We start from the raw sequence: 18,089 nt of genomic DNA, 5'->3' as shown, positions 1-18,089 counted from the left end.
TGTAAAAGTGTGCTACAATTTAAAAAAAAAAAAAACTTGCACAAATATCTGGAAGTGACATCAAAGAGTAACATTACTTTGAGAAAAATGATTGTTCATTGACCAGATTGCACAATTAGTGAAAGCTAAAAATTAACAATTGAAAAATGTCGCTTTAATCCATTGTATCGTTAAGTATATGGCCATTATACTGCATCAGAACACATCTTTATATGATCTCATCAGTCTAGATAAAAAATGACCAGTTATGTACTTAAAGCCTGAACCCTAAATTATCACTGGTTTTTGTTCACTGAGAGGATGGCTGCTGGATACACTTGCCTTCAAGAGGCAGGTCAAGTTAGTGCACCATTTTACCAGGATCTATTAGAGGTGGTTTTGGGAACTTCAGTAGCCACAGATAGAAGGTTCATACAAGTCTCAAAAAGCAAACTTTTATTGGGTTTCTTTTTATCTGCGGCTCGACAACTGATTGCCTCTCTATGGAAATCTTCTTCCCCTTCCATTCACTGGCTACACAGTCAATGACCTAATGGGGATGGAAGAAATAGTGGCTCAAGAACTGATATATGGGATAAACTTCACTCTATGGTCAATCTGGGAACACTACTCTACCTATGATGCCTTGAAATCCCAAGTGGCCTCAGAAACTATAGCACCTGATTTCAGAACTTCTTTTCCGTAGTGATGTTACCCCTTGCAGTTAACAAAACTTTTACCAATTTGTTACGTTACCCTGAATATGGGTGTAACGTGAGGAAAGGCAGACTTTAATTTCTGACAAATCTGGTCCTGTTATGGCAAACTTTGCAGCCGTTTGTGTTATTTATGAAGGTAGCTTGCTGCGCAAAAATAAAATATGTATAAAAAATGTCCCTGAAATATTTGGAGCTTATTTTTCATGTAATATGTCTGATGACATTTTAAATCAATGCTTTTTGATTGGCAGTGTTAGGTCTTGCTTATTCTGAAAATAGACATATACTCAACCTAAATTGGGCAGTTCTTGATTTTTAATTCGCTAGTATGTTTCTACACTTTCAAGTTGCTGCAAAGTTTCTCCTTTCCCACCCCACCTCCCTAAACACAAACCATTGTCAGTTTAATTATTTTACCTCCTAAAGAAATCTTCCACAGAACATAGTTACTTGTCTCAGAAGCCTCTTTTATGGGGACTCTTGACCCCATACTAATCATGGCACAGTGGTTAAACCAGTTTAGTTTGTGCCCCAGAATTAATACACAGATTTGGAAACATAACATGACTGCTCCCATAACTGAATTCCAAGATTCAGATTGGGAAATTGATGCCCTCATTTAACAGTTTACTGAAAACTACAGACTGTTTATATTTAGAGTCCTAATCTCCATCTCTGAGTTGGGATTTGCACACCCGAGATCAGGGAACCAAAAAAGTGTTTTTTGTTTAAGACAAAGTACAATATCACTCACTAGTGTAAGACTATAGTAAGGTGTTAAACTACATAGTTCTTGGTACATTTTGTAGATTGAGGATCTAACTAGATGATACAGCACATCAGGAAGCCCAGTTTTAAATTTTACACTGCGTATGAGCAGCATAAGGCCTAATACGCATAGCTGCATCAAGCGGTTTATATTTATTTAATTCACCAGAATAATAATTCATTTCATTGGCCAGAATAAATTAACGCTCACTGCCAGTGCACCCAGGAGCCTCTGCTTCTGATTGCGCTGGCATTGGGTTTATTTTTCTGCTTCTAAACTCCTCTAAAAGCCAATGGATGCATGGACTCATAGGCTAAAACATACAGGGGCAAATAGGGGAGAAAAAAAAAAAACCCAAGCGCCCCTTGGAGCAGCTGAAAATGTCCCGTATGCATGTGCCTATAAGCACTTTTGGGCTGTTGGATTTATTTATAATTGGCATTTTTATAATGGCCGTCAATTTACGCAGTGCTTTACATTTATATTGTACATTCGCATCAGTCCCTACCTTCAAGGAGCTTTCAGTCTAAGGTCCCTAACTAATTTTTGTACATACACATACTAGGGCAAATTTAGACAGTTAACCTAGCAACAAGCCTTTGGAGTTTGGGAGGAATCCGGAGTACTTAGAGAAACCATTGCAGGTACAGGGAGAACATGTTAATTTCAGGCAGATAGTTGCACACTGACTATCAGTCAAGTAAACATTCTTGTAAGAAAAGGCTCGTCTCCTTCCATGCCACATCCCTATAGCACATTTCACCCTCCCTTAGACTTAAGCTTTAGCTAGCTGATAGTCAATGTGTGGCTATGTTCTTCTGTCGGAAGGTATCTCAGCCTGGAGCACTGGCACCCAGTACATGTTTGGATTCAACAGGTGATATATGAACAATGGCTTTGAGTGGTACTTCTTTTGCAAAGTGTCACATCCAGGCAGGTAGTGTTGTGGTTGGGATTCAAACCAATGAACCTAGGGTTTTGTGGGAAGACAGACCCACAACACTAGTCAATTCTCCCAACTGAAAGTTTTTAGAATACCGCTTTAAAATTGTTTTTTGGTATGGTAATCCATACTTATAATGGATGAAAAAAAGCCATTCCAAAGCTCAAGATTTAGTTGAACCCAAGCATTTACATGCAGCTCTTCTGGATATACAGAAAGGCACATAATTCAGGATCATGGGTGACTAAAGTAGAAACTGGTATTCTCTTCCAAAGACTGGACTAACCTGCAAATGTTCAGGAGCATGTAAAATGTGCTGATTCGTGAAGGGATTTGCTCATCACTATCGGGGGGGGGGGGGGGGGGGATTAGGGAGAGAACACAAGGGAAGAGGCAGTGTTTCGTCCAGGCATGATTTATTGAAAACAGGTCAAGCTTGTCATCTGGTCACACCTGGCACTGTACAGGCATTCTGTCTATCCAGATTAGTAAAACATCAGCATATATTACACAATGTTATTTCAAACATGTTCTTTGAGTTTGAATATATCACTTTGAAGGGGAGAAGAAAAATCAAAACTTTTCACCTAACAATCACTGTAAAACCAGAACTGTTTCTTTATAATTATATTACAGTCTAAATACAATTCAGAAATCCCATTGGTTTAACGTAATATGAAAGTGTAGCAGAGGATAGAGGTTAATTATGGGAATATTCCAATTGAACTTTTTTCCATTCCGCTTATATCTATCATGAAGATATGTTTAAGGCACATGATAGTTACAAACATGTTTTACTTGTAGTTACTAATCAAATGGTCTTCATATTGCATTGTATTTTACACCTCTGACTGCCATGTTTTTAGATGTGTTGAAACATTCTTAGCAGTGTGTGTTTATTATTGTGGCAGAAAAGTGTTTTGCATTGCCTTGCACATACCCATTGTTATTAAATAAATCCAACTGTTATTAGGTTTTATACCAAGAATTTAAAAGCTTGGGACTGGACGATGAATGGTGCTGCCACAAGGCTATGCAAGACCCACACTTTTATTTTTACTTGAAACTGATATAATCAATCCTTTATTTTAATATCAGCCAATGCATCGATGCAAAGGCCTATTTGCTGAGCAAGTGCAGCTTAGAGACACTTCCCAAATTAATTCAGCCCAGGCCACTGACAGTGTCACTGTGATGCAGGCAGTGGATATTCATTCCCTTAAACACTTAATTAATTGGTTAAGATGTGATTTATGAGATACACTGAAATGACAAGCTCCCATTGGGATTTCACAGCAAAACTTCACAAACTGTACAAAAACCAAAGTATAAAAATGAAAAAGTATAAAACATCTGAATATACCAATAGATAGAAATGCAAATGTGTTAAAAAAAAAATCTTAAACATACATTTGAGATGTGCCTGCCAAATGTTCTTATGACAGAGGTAATTAAGTAGAGCTCATAAGGAGGTGTCATGTCTTCTTGTACTGAAGGATAACAAATATTGTTCTTGACTGATGTTGCTCGATATCTGCAAGTGTAGGCAGAAGGGAAGCCTCAGCCATCAACTTAATGGGACTCAACTGAGCCAGAAGCCCAACAATCCTTGATTCTTGGAAACTGAGAAGCACCATTATTATCATTAAAGCTGAACTTCAGGCAGAAAGGTGTTTATATAGTTTATCAATGGCTGAATCAAATCACATGAAGAGATTGGTTGAAAGTAATAAACTGCCTCTTGAATGCAACATAACAAAAGGTCATGCTCACTGATAACAGTGTCATAAAACTGGTGGCTGCTATTTCCTTGGCCACTGATCCTGTAACTTTCCCAGTGTAGTGCCTTCATACGTGAGCCGTGACATAATTTTGTCACCTATAGCTGTAATAGAATTACCTAGGAGTCTCATACCCACCCACTATTCTTTCATAGGCAGGCCAGAAAACTCCTGCTCTGTTTCACCCAGTTTTGAGAGGCAGACTAAAGGTCAGTTTCCAACCTGCCCATTACTACAATTCCCAATGCATGAAGGGAACTGTAGTTTGGTACAGTAGCCATGCATTCTGACAGTAATATCATTGCTTCCTTACTCCCTTCCAGTGCCCAGGTATAGCTGAGATTTCTAAATGGAGGCATTGATATCCCAGAGATTACGAATGATTTGATATGCATGTTTAACTTTTGTATAGGGACAAGGAAGTGGGTAACTATTCGTAACTATCCCAGGGTTCAGCTTTAATGTTACGTTGGCCTAAAAACTATCATGTATAAAAAAAATCTAGGGGCACATTAAGTTTCTGTTTTTAGATTTTTTATTTTACATATTAAATGAAATACTTGATTCCCAAATGGCAACAGCAAAGCACCGCAGTAAGGTAGCTGCTGTTCACATGATATAGATTTACTCAAAGAAGCAAGAATATATTACAGCATACTGCAAATATTTTTGTCTTATTAAATATATTATTGGCTAAATTAAAGTCTAAAAAATGTGTTATAAATAAAAACATAATATATGAATGTCAAAACAACCAGGTATTTTTCAGCCATATTCCTGCACAACTACCATGTACAAGTGGGCAGGTCTGTTCAACTCTAAAGGACCAAAATGTTCACACAGTTTTAGGATTTCAGTGATTGACTCTATAAAATTAAAGTGCAAGTCACTAAGCAATACCATGTCTGTCCAAAAATCCTTGCCTGTATGTAATCTTTGGACACTGGCGCTAGATAGTCACGTGTGCGACATATTTGTGGCAGAAATGTGCAATCTAGATCTGATGTTATACCGTCCATGCACCAAATATTACTAACAGTAACCTTTCTTATGGAAGTTATTTCTAGCATTGGCTCTATTCAGATACAGGATGGAGAGGTACATCTAGCTGGGCAGTTCTGATGAATGCTGACTAGAAATTCAGGTATTTACTTTTGTATAGTAAATCACTGATCCCCCAAGGACAAACAGGTACTCTGTGTTGAAATATCCTTTAAAAATATCTAAACGCACCATCTTACAATCCAGTAAACACTCTAAAATCAATTAATACAAGTTACACAATTATTACCATGTGGCCCACCTACAATCACCAGATTCCATCAACTGAGTAACAACGTAAAAATCCATTATAAAAAAAAGTAATATCTAAGTCACCCAATATTATCAGCACCAGAAATATAAATATATATATATAAGTGTTTATAGTCAAATTACAGTCAATGTATTCATGACAAGAAGGATGCACGGTTCATTTTCCTCCTGAGTAACAAGCTGTGCCTGGGTGTGAGAATTTGGCACTTATATCTCTACCACTCATATTAAATGTTCAAATGATCTACTGTAGACTATATATAGATCCAGCATGCTACTGCCATATGACACTTGCAGATGACAGGAAGAATCATATAAAATGCATGAAGAATGAGGTACTGCTGCTTCACTTATAGGCATTCTTTAGCACATCAATGTTGGAAGCTTTTTAGGTGCGATTTACTGTTGGCGTAATGTTCACCCTAACCTGAATTCATTTTAAAGGATATGTTCACCTGTTTTTAGGGTCGAACATGTAACGTGTGCCCACACCTGCAGTTCTCCCCCCTTATGCCCCCCTTCCCTGTGACAGCAGAACAAGGATGTTCCCCCTCACCAGCAGTCACAATTTGCAAAGAACACAGAGTTCCGGAATGAATGCCTACATGATCCTTGAACCTTTGCAGCCGACAGCTTGTAGTTCTTAATAAACTGCGAGGGCGCTGGTGAGCGCACTTTGTAGCTCGCTTATCTTCTTCTCATTCAGTAACTGCCTGCCTGCCTGTATAGGAGGTACGGGAAGGCACCTACACTGACCATCTGCAGTAGCTGGAAATTGCTGGAAAGCATAAAAAAAAAAAAAATTAGTAAATGCACATTTTTTTACTTGAAAAAAATGTGAATTTAAAGTGTTACTAAACCCAGGACCCTGCATTCACTATATCTGGTCTCCCACAGTACACAGAACATGCAAGTGCAATTATTTTAGTAAATATAAACTGCTAAATACCTATTCTCATCAGTAGTATATAGCAGTCTTGTGACTTCTGTGTCCAGCCAAGCACTGGTTAAGGCTTGTAGGAGGAGTTTTTATTTTGCTCTAGGATGCAGAACCTCTGACCTCTGTTTGAAGAATGCCGATTGGCTCTGTGCTGATCACATTCACTCTCCCAGAAAACCCCCCAAAAAACGCTCTAGCACACCAAACTGAGCATGTGCAGTATGACTCCACATGATATGTCTTATCAGGAGATAGGAGGTGAACAGTAGAAGAAGGGGAGGATCAGAGAAGCCAGCATCAAACATCTTTTTTACACAATGCAGAGGATTAACCCCTTAGGTTCCACAGTGAGTATAACAAGCATGCTTAAATGCATATGCAGACTGATTTTACTGTTGGGGGTTTAGCAACACTTTAGGTAAACTTATCCTTTAAATAGACAATTGAATTGTAGGGAATTAAAAAAACAGACAACTAAAGTAAACCCAGACTATATGAAGATTACAGCAACAGTAAATCAGCCCCTTTATGTGCTGGGATATACTTTTGAGAATCCAGCCAATAGGAGCTTGTAACACCACTACATAACAAAACTGAGGTTGTTCAGTAGTACAAGTGTAGTATCGCACAGCAACAAAGCAGAATGAATCTTTCTCCAGTATGAATGCGGGAAACGGAATAGTCTTCTGTGAGCTGTGCTTTTCACAAGGTCTCTGCTCTATATGGAGTAAGCCTGGGAATGCCTTGTATCTATTGATGTCAATGGGTCCTTTTGAGCTGATTTACTGAACACGGTAAACAATTTACCTGCACTGTATATGAGCGTCAGAGACACTAATCACTTGATGATGAGAATCTACAACGGACATAAGAGATCTATTTACATATTTATATGTAATGTTTGCTAAGAAACATCACAGCCCTTACACAGTAGTTGCTAATGGGCAGGTGGTTATTTGGAGAACTTTGCTACATTTTTTGTATCATGGGGAAATTGTTAGCATTAATCCAAAGTCTTATGAAAATGGATGCTGGGTTGATAAATATCAAATACAAAGACTGCTGAATAAAAAAATCAGACAAGGCATTTAATATCAGAGGGTATATAATGTAGATATAAAGTCCCTTTATGCAGCACTCTGTTTTCCTTCAGTTGTCTTTGTGTTATAATTATCTAATATAACAAACCATTTTTATGGCTATGAGGAAAGCCTCATGCACACTGGATGTTAGGAAAATGCCAGTAGCGCTAGTTGTACAATGCCACATTAAAAACGTGAGTTTTGCTGTATTTTTTTAGCATTGTATTAGCGTTTTAGCAAAACTATACTCCCACAAAAGCTTAAGGTTCAAAAGATGCTCATAAATGCCGGATAGAAGCATTTTTGCAGCTGAAAAACTCCTCTTCAAACGTAGTAGTTCTGTTTTTTTTTCCAGCCTGAAAACTCCCTTGCCAAATGCTGATAAAAGCCTAAGTGCACACTAACACATAGGATAACAGGCTGGGGAGTTTACTGGCTGTAGAAAAAAACAACACCTGACGCCCAAAACAGCAGCTGTAAAAACGCCCAGTGTGCATGAGGCCTAAGGGTTTCCTGAACCCTACTGCTCATGAACAGCCCACAATATATGTCTCCACCACATGTAGTCCTGTTAAACTGATGTTTTCATGGCTGCAGGTGCCAGATGAACAAAGACTAGAAAGGACAAACACTGCTGCTTTTTATTTCTCTGATGTTGGTATCCCAAAAAGTCTATGTGCAATCGTTCTGGAATTGTTCCAAGCGGAGGACAATAACACGAATCTGGGTTTGCCGAAGGGATTCCAGGCTGTGCATATTGGCTACAGAAAACAATCTACAAACAGGCCATGTGCTTAAAGGCATGCTTTTTATGGTAATATAGCAAAGTCAGAGTTAACATTGCAAACAGAAACTAGGAAAAAAAAAAATCGTTCGAGTTAGGCCCCTTTCACATAGACATTCTTGATCGAGTCCGCCTGCCCGTTTTTCAGGCAGACTCGATCTAAACCTCTATTCTCCTCTCTGTCCATTTTAACCTACCAACATCCAATCCGATCCGCAAAAAGAGACAGATAGGAATCTGTTCCCCTTATGGCAGTCAGATAGAAATAGCCAGATGGTCTGTTTCCATCCAACTGCCCATAGAGGACAGTTGGCAGTGTCCATGCTGAGCAAGCGGATCTACTGATGGGTCCGCCCCGTGTGAAAGGAGCCTTGGTGTATGAAGAAAACACAGATATGATCTGATGTACTTTCTGGATCAACTATGGGTGTAGGGTAGTTATGTTTTGTTTTTTTTAGTTGAACTTTATGGGTTTTTTAATCAAACTATGTAACTTTGGTACATCACCCACAGAACTGATACCAGTAGGAAAATTGTGATATCACAAAATCTTGCAGAAAAAAAAACAAAAAAACATACAGAATAAACTGAGAATGTGTTCCAAATTTTGCACAGCCAACACATAAAAAGTAATTAAACCTATGATTTATCAGATATTACAAAAGTATATGTATTTCAGTACAATGGGTTAGAGTACCGAAAATCTTTTTGTAATACAGCAAGACCTGCAGCCTTGTAGAAGAAACAACCATTTTGAAAGGAAATTTATTAATGACCCTTCTCTTCAATACATTGGCCTAGGGGGAAAAAATGGACATTAGCTAATGCTGTTCCCCATTACTCTGCTGTAGGAAATGGAAGACTCATGCTCATTTATTCAGAGATGAGGCACCTTCACAGTACATGAAGCTGTACACTCTGACAATGCCTTAACTGCTGAAACAGAGAAATATGTCCAACAAATATAGATGCACACGCCTCCTTTGATCAGAAGCTGCCCAAACCCATTCTACGCCCAACATGGATACTCATGCTTAGCTGTTCTACCATGTGTAGCATAAAACCCCTCAGTAGAAACATTCTGACAATTGACAAGACAGTGCAGCACAAGCATACACCCCAAAAGCACTGTTTGTACTGTTCCACAGATCCTAAAATGAGGAGCTGAGGGACTGTGCTCTAGGCTCCTCTCAAATGAGCTGCACATATATGCAGGGCTAGAGCAGACTCATTGTAAGTGTGCACATAGCTTAGAATTTGAAATAGAAAATTATTGAAGTAATTGACTTTGGTCCAGAGTTTGGCAACAGCCTTTACACTACAAAGAGCAATCAATACCAATTCAAATGGCCTCAGTTTCTGCCAATTATTTGAGGCTAATTTACTTTATGTTATGGTGCATTTTTGAAACCACAGCAAAAATACAACAAGATATTTTAAAGGTCATGCTAGTCACCTGGCTGAACTTACTTAAAAGTATCAATGTTACCCCAACATTTCACATTCTTGATGTGTGTCTGTTCTATCATGTGCTTGTGTTTAAAAGTATCCTGTTCTTTTTGTATTTCTTCCTTTGTGTGAAATACCTGGTGATCCTGCCAGTCCACCTGCTTCCTATTTTAAACTGACCATACTAGCTCATCCTTCCTAATGTGGTCATTTTTCTAGCTGTGCTGGGAGCACATCGTACCTGTCTTTCAACAGCCAAGACATGTGCTGACATTACCCCCCCCCCCTGCACAGACATTCACTGGGAAGATCAGGGGATTGCTCTCTCTGCCTCCTGCTGACACATCCTCCTGCAGTCTCCAGCCCCACCTCTCCAAACCCCTTATGCAGCTGAGAATAGAGGTTATGTGATCATTTATAGATAAAAAAAAAAAAAATCTAAAAGGATTTCTGTCCCAGAACAATTCAGATCAAGAGAAGCCAGAGTAAAGTAAGAACTCCTAAACCACATACTTGTTCAAAGTCTGGGATTCAGGCCTCATGCACACCGGGGGGTTTTGTAAATTCTTTTCTCCTAGCATGAAAAAAGCAGCTCAAAAACACCCTTAAGCCGCGTTTTTGCGAAAACGTTTAGGCTCATCATTTCTTGGGCATTTATTTCAATGGCTAGGATAATAATTTATTCTGGCCACTGAAATGAAAATGCTTAAGTGCTTAGGTGCATTTTTCTGTCAACACACTCCTCTCTTGAACGTACAAGTGATTTTCTTTTCGCTGTGTCTACTGTGTGTTCATGGGCACAGGCTAACATGAAGGACCTTTAGAGGCAGGGGAAAAAAAGTGCAAATGCCTGTAAAACAGGTGTTTTTGAGCTCAATCGTGTATGAGGCCCTGCAGTGTTAAAAGAGAATGCCAGCTTAACAGCCAGGTAACTAGCAATCTAAAGGATATTAGAAGAAAGATTGAGATGGACTACCTGTTTCTTTAATGGTTGGCTTCTTTTCACAATGTACCACTAAAATGTATTGACATGAACTGTGCCTTAGAGTGTACCTACACACACAAAGTTGAGTACATCATGAACATCATCATTATAAACCCTAACCCATCCACCAACCACCCAAAAAATACGAGTCACACCTAACCCTTTGTAGCATGTATGTTTGAGCACCTACTGAAAATACATTAAAAATCAACTATGACTGTAATTTCTTATTTTAATCAAAAGATTGCAGCAATGGTTCAATGATAAAAGGTCATAAAACGGTTGTGGTAATGGTCAAATGAGAAAACTGTTCAGCAAAGACTCCAGGACAGTCCGTGAAGTAGAAAGTCACCCTCCAAGGAATCATTTGCAATGTGAATGAAAAAAAAGAGCACAAGTTAAAAGGCAAACATATTTTTACAGCAGAATTGCCTGCACAGAAATTGAAATATACAGATGTACTGTGACTGCAAGCGCTTACTTGGGGTAGTTTACTGTATGTGTGCCCATCAAATGGCGTAAGGCATGAAATATATATATATATATATATATATATATATATATATATATATATATATATATATATAAACTTTAGGATGTTTACAGAATGATGTATATGCATTCCGGTTGATGACATGCACACTTGGCGTATATTCCTGCGAAGGTCTTGAGAATCTGGCAGAACTGAGTTGATCTTTTGCGCATTCCGTAGACAGGTTTAAAAAAAGAGAAAAAAATATGACCTAGGGAAATGGATCTACTGCCAGTAAATGAAGCCTCACATAACACATTCCAACTCCTTCTCAAAAGACAAAACCCGTGGGGTCTACAGCAAAAGAAGTTTTTCTTTGTGGTTTTTAATTTTTTTTTCCCCACTTTCTTCTTCCTTACGGCAACTTACGTTTTACTCCAACTTGGTAAAAACCACAGTCCTAATGATAATCCCATTACTCTTTGATGGGAAAATAAAATTCTATGCACCTCAGGCCACAAAACTTCAATATTATATTTTTCTTTCTTCACAGTTCACACTGAGGTTGCAAAACACAAAACCAGTAAAAGGAAAAGTGCTCATATTCTTTTATCCAACATTTTGAAAAGTTTTGTGGCTTTTTCCGTGCAGGAAGATGTCCAATATAAACATTCCCCTTCTTTCCACTTCCTAGTCCTATAATCCGCACCGGCTCTGCTCCCCATGAGTAAGACAATATTCTTCCAATGGTGCAGGATGCTTGAAAGGGAATGTTGCTTTATGAATATATACTATACATATGTACTAAAAAAGTGTCAATTCTGAAGTAAAATTAAGCGACAGCGATTTTTGGCGATGATCAAAAAGTTTAGTTTTCAGATACAGCAGATGGCAGTTTCATCCAGTCTTATTTTACCAAAATGGTCCTCCTGTGAAAACGTCATGGCAGTGGTGGGCAATGATACCTCCTACATGTAATCAAAATTGTGATTCTTGGTTTAAAAATAAAAATCATAACATAAAAAAATGTCTTCCCGAAGAGAATCACTGCACGTTTATCCCTGCATAAACAAAAAAAAAAATTTGTAAGAAGAAAATAGAGATGAGCAAGTTAATAGTCAAAACACAGGTCTAGAGACAAGCTATATAACTGATAATTCATGCTATATATCTATTAGAAAGGTCACTTTTGAGTGGAAGGATTCATGTTTATCTATGTTTAGGAGGAAAGATTATGCAAACCATAGCACGTGTGACATCACAATTCAACTATACATTAAAAAGTTAATTGTTGAAACTGCACCAATGGGGCACAAAGTGTATTTAATTTAGTGCAGCTTAGAAACTGGATGTTTTATATAGGTGTTCATCCTACGTTCAGCTATCTCATATAAAGTAGATGATGCAGTTCAAGCTAAGTTGATGACCATGTTAGGATAATGGCCCATTCAGATCTACTTGTGTTGCAAAATGGCACTGCAACGCATTATTCCCTGCTTGGTGTGTCACCACAACTCAGTGGTGTGAAGAGTTCTAGACAAACAGGTATCTAGAGCGAAGTTCCCATACCCACATAATCTTAAGATATTCTTGCCAGCATTTTGGCAACGTTTTTTATCTGGGAATGCCAGTAGGAAAGTTAAAATGAATAGAATGGTGTGGCTCAAACGTTGCACCCGACATTCAATTAGGCACAGCACGACTTGGTACTGCACGAATGCGGAATTCTTTAGTAAGTTGTATGGCTTAATTCACTGTAACAGAGCCAGTGGCTGGGAGAACTTGATAAGTGCTGAAAACACATGCCAAATACTCCCCCTTAGCCATGCATGTGAACTCAGCACTAAAATACTGAACAGGTTTATAATCTCATGAATAACTTGTTGGCAGCTCAGCATGGACAATTTATTGAAATGCCAGTCCTTATAAAATTCCACAGGTTCATAGAGACTGACCTTTCAATTAGGTGAAGAGACATTTATGACATGGTTAGTTGCAAAAATCTGAAACCCATAATTATGCTCCAAACTTTGGTTAAATGTGTAGCACAATCACACGGTTTAATCACCATTAATCCTGGTGTTCACAATATAAACAAGGGCTTTTCTGAATATAAAGCTCCACTCCTCTACATTGTAGCTAGAGGTTTCAGCTGTCACAGCTGCAGCAAATTCCTATTCTTTGTTAATGCAAACCCAGCATCTGCGTTAACATTTATTTTAGAAAATACTCCTCCAAAATAGCCACAGAGCCTTTAGTGGACACTTCTGGGTTGCGCAAACTGATCTGTGTTCTCTCTGGTGGCCTTTACGTTTGATTAGGAGGCGTACATGTACCACATACACTGAGGGATTGCACAGTAGTTCACATCCCTGATTTTCTTAACACTGCCCTAAGCTTCTACTTTGTAAATGGAAGGCAAATCGATTGACAAAATCCTGATATAAATAGTGGACTGAGATTGTGTTTGGGGATCCTAGGAAGCTAGAGTATACCAACCTCCTCCCTACTGCAGCAGTCTTAAAGCATATCTAAATCCAAATACAAAAATTCAATATATTGAAGCATACCAGTCCTTAGATGTCGTGGCTCAATTACTTTTTAATGTTTGTTTTATTTTCAGCATTACCAGGTAAGGATGAAAGAAAAAAACATCTGTCCCTCATTGGCTATGCTTGATACTCAATTTTATCTATAGATGAAGTCATGGTTGCCCTTTAGGCTAGACTTCAAACATGTCTGCCTTTGTTCTACCTCCAAAACATAGGGCGGTGATGGGATTAGTAGTTTACAGAAAAGAAAAAAAAACCCATCTGTTCAGCTTTTATAAGTTTAGTTATTTTCTGTACTTCTGGAAAGTGTTCTTGGCTTGAAATATGAACGCTACTTAAGCTGCATATATATTACATTATGTTCTTGGGTTTCAGCTACATTCCATAAAGGTTACCTAAACCTAATACAATGCTTGGACAAGGATAGGGCCAGTCTAGGGCTACAAGTGTTATAGGCGTTTCTGACTCTGAGATTTTCCAACTTGTTGAAAAATCTTTGTGTAACATAGCATAAAATTAGAAAAAAGTGTTTAAACGTGTTCACCTCAATCTGTAAGGTTTGAAAAATAGCAGTGATTACCATTGCAACAGAAGATGTTTCCTGACAAAGAGTTTATTTAATAGTACAAGATACCGCTCCAGGCGGTGTTCCGGATCACCTTCACCAACTGTGGCTGATGAAATGAAGTCCTTCCTTCTCCAACTTACCAATTTAAAACAAAAAAGGACGATTTAAAAAAAAACAAAACAAAACAAAAAACAAACTTGTAACATGCAGTGGTTTACAACATCCAAGCAAATTACCATCAGCCAGACCTTGCTCTTCTCTCCGTTGGTTATCTGCATATCTAGGGGAGTCCTTAGAATATCCCCTTTTTAGGAATCACTCCCTCAAAGCTGCCAACTTTCAGTCAAACACCCCAAAATCGGTACAATCTTTTTCTCCTAATAAATTGTTCTTTTGGGACTGCTCCAATAGAATTCCCAGGGTGGAAAGTAGCAGTGAAAATTCAGAGAAACTGATTTTCTTTACACTTCTACTTCCACTTTTATACACTACACATTTAATGTTAAAGTGGTATTAAATCCACAGCAAACATTTATTATATTGCAGCTTACCAGTTCTTAAAAGTGGTGGCTGCATTTTTTTTTAGGCTGGTGATCAGGCCAGTAAGTCTGTTATTCAACAGAACAATCTCGCCTGCAAATGTAGCAGTTAGAATGTTGAGACAAACCATTTACCACTGACAGGGGTGCTTACAATAATTAGCTTTTATTTATGTAAAATATCCCAAAAGAAAAAAACTGCTGTAGCTGCGTATATAGTGTGCGCTGGAGTTTGGCTTCAATTTGTTAGTGTCTCTAAATCTGCTAGCACATATTAAACTCCCCTCCCTCTAGATTAACAATGCTGCTGTCCAAGGGTACCCTTATGCTCTTTCATCCAGAATGGGGGGCACTCTAATACAGGAGGTGTGTTACTGGCCAGATAAAAACAGAAGGAAAAAAGGCTAAAAACAAAAACAAAACACTGCAGCCAGCACACCTAATGATTGGTAATCTGCAATTTTTTACATTTTTGGTTTAGTAGTTAATACTGCTTTAAGTCCAAAAGTATATTATGTGTTACTCATAAACTAAATAAATAAAATCAAACAAATAGTAAATTGTTACACTTGACATTTGAGTCTTGACAGGAAACTGTCAAATACAGTAGGTTAGTAGGCCCATTAGAAGGCGTTGCAACTACTTTTGATATTTTTTATTGCAAACTCTTGTAAAAATACAAAATGTACTAAATCTTTTTGTCCAGGTACACAATTCAAACGTAGAGCTCCTGATAACACAGATCATAGAAAGTGTAGATAACCCCATTAATGCAGGTGATCGGTTTTTCAGTCTTAGTGGAAAAAGAGAAATCTGGAACTGCACTTTGAATTTTTGTATATCTTATGCTTTTAACGGGATGTTTTTCATCAATATGAGTGAAAGTTAAAGGATATCTCAGTTTTAATAAAAAAAAAATGTTGGTTTTATGGGGGTGGGTTAGTTTAAAGTCCAACTCCAGGATGGTGAAAAACTACAATGGTAAGCTGCAATTGTAAAATTCTCATTAGGCCTAGGGGGAGCTGAAGAGGTTGTCCATGCTCTGGTTGGCTCTGGCATCCTCCTAATCTCCTCTGCTAATGGCAGAGGAGATTAGGTCATCTGTCATTATGTACAATGCAGGGCTATTTACCCTGCTTTGTACATGTCGTAGGCAGGCGTACAACCACACTGAAGACTTCGTGGGATAGGTCACACGAATGGAGAGACCCCACAGGAGTGAGGAGTAAAGTATTGCTCCTTATCCCTGTAACTCTACAATTTCTGACCAGTTAACCCTTGCAGTCTGGGGGATATTTTTTTTCTTGTGCTCAGATGTGGGCTATAACTGAACTGAATAGATCTGAGAGCTGGAAAACCAGTGCTATATTTCTTAAAGTGTATTTACACTGTCAGACAATAGATAAGAATAGGTATCATTGCCCAACTCTAAACTCTTCACCTTTACAATTAGGCCCTGGCTGGGGTGAAACACATCAGCAGAGAAAGAGCAGGATCTGGCAATTTGTCTGGCATTGATGCTGTGAACACATCCATTTTACAAAAAAAAATAAAAAAAATTGCTTTAATGAAAAAAAAAAATAGCTATGGCAAATGTGTAGCTTTTTCTATCTGGACATGTCAGAGGTTTTATTTGATGAAAAGGTTTTAGCAGAAAAAAGCCTTTGATATGAACTGTAATCAAACACAAAATGTCCCAAACAATGGCTGTGGAATATTGCTTTCACCAGATATCACTGAATAGGCACAGCCAAACTGTCCTTTACAAAGTCAGAATTTTAACATTGGCAGTGCAGGTAAACAGAAACATTTGAACAAGTTAAATGAAGGAGGTGTAGGCAGCAGAGCAGAAATATATGCTTTTGGGGATTTTTTTTTTTTTTTTTTAATTAGTAGAATTTTAATCATACCCTACGAGAAATTATCTTCAAAGATTATTGTTGGTGGGTTAAATTGATAACTCCCATGCAACAAGTTATATAAGCAAGGTCCCAGAGACACATGAGACAGACCTACCATGCATGCAAATCTAGACCCAGGAGTCAACAGGCTGCGGTTTAGTGTCGCGTGCATCCACCAGATTGACAGTAGGCCTGTTACTCCGGGTAATGTGTTTCTTATTTGAGTCATTCTGCAGCAGCAGAAAAGGAGAAGAAAGAGTAAAACAGATATTAATGCCAGGAGAGGAGCAACACCAAACAAGGCTTGTAAGAAAAGGAATTAGTTTATACAGTGAGGGGTTATAGGAGTGGCAAAACAAGCAAAAAGAGAAACAAAACAGCAGGCCAGTGCAAAATTTCATAAAATACACCCAGATCATCATTTGTCATTAAGAATCTGTTACCCAAGTGATAATAAAAGCAATACAAAAAAGAACAATCTTCAATTTAAAAATAATACATTTCTGTGCCCAATATGTTAGCCGGGATACTGAGGCCAATCTACGAATGAAGAGCCAATGGGAGGATAAGATTTCCTTATGTGGGCCTATATACCACTTTCGTGGGTACAATGTGTTTATTTCAAACAAAGATTTTATGAGGCTCTTGCACTATGCAAATGTGCTCTCCGATTCATTGATAACTTTTCAAAGTAGGTCTGGTTTAAGAGGTAAACCAGAGGTGTTATGATTTAAAAAGACACACATAATAAAGACCCATAAACATTACATGTGAGGGATATAGGAAACATCCCTGTGACCAGAATTGCAAGACAAGAGTTTTGCAGACTACTTGCAACCAAAACCAGTGAACCCCCAAATTCACCATACCCCCCTTTTACACACTGAACGGCTCCTGTGGGAATAGAGATGAGGAACTTTCATATCTGGATGTACAAGCTCAGCTTAATCTTAAAGTGGTTGTAAAGGTAAAAGGTTTTATCCTTAATGCATTCTCCTCATTAAGGTTAAATACTGTACCTTTCACTAGTAGCTCTCCTGCAACCCTCTAAATACTTACCTGCCGCTGATCTCGATCCAGCACTGTGCACATCTGCAGCAGCTCTTCTCCCCTCTCCCAGGCTTGGGCCATCGGCTCCCGCTGCTGGCAGTCAATTCCAGTGATGAGGGAGTGGGAGTGAACCAGACTGTGCATCTGAATAGGTGCAAAAAGCCCGACTCGGGATCAAGCACGTAAAAGTGCCCCCATAAGAAGCAGCTTCCTAGGTCTATATATATATTTGGAAACAGGCACAATTTTCATACTTTTTGCT

General features: G+C 38.3%; 1 protein-coding gene across 5 annotated transcripts in view; it reads right to left on the bottom strand.

The window, feature by feature from the left end:
• Window positions 1–2,809: 2,809 nt before the first annotated feature.
• The window catches only part of ARVCF (ARVCF delta catenin family member), a 963,921-nt gene continuing 948,641 nt past the window's right edge, over window positions 2,810–18,089 (bottom strand). For 4 of the 5 annotated variants that reach the window (XM_089672465.1, XM_089672464.1, XM_089672466.1 and 1 more), the window contains 2 exons: window positions 16,893–17,007; window positions 2,810–12,278 (listed from right to left, as the gene is read on the bottom strand). In XM_089672465.1, coding sequence (XP_089528591.1) covers window positions 16,906–17,007 — 102 coding nt within the window. In that variant the 3' untranslated portion in view covers window positions 2,810–12,278; window positions 16,893–16,905. The remainder of the gene's footprint in view (window positions 12,279–16,892; window positions 17,008–18,089) is intronic. The other variant, XM_089672467.1, reaches the window with a different exon arrangement.

Source organism: Staurois parvus, unplaced genomic scaffold (genome assembly GCF_062004578.1).
Source record: "Staurois parvus isolate SC_StPar_1 unplaced genomic scaffold, SC_StPar_1.0 ptg000129l, whole genome shotgun sequence".
In the NCBI taxonomy this organism is placed as follows: Eukaryota; Metazoa; Chordata; class Amphibia; order Anura; family Ranidae; genus Staurois; species Staurois parvus.
This window is presented reverse-complemented; position numbering and strand designations above follow the sequence as displayed.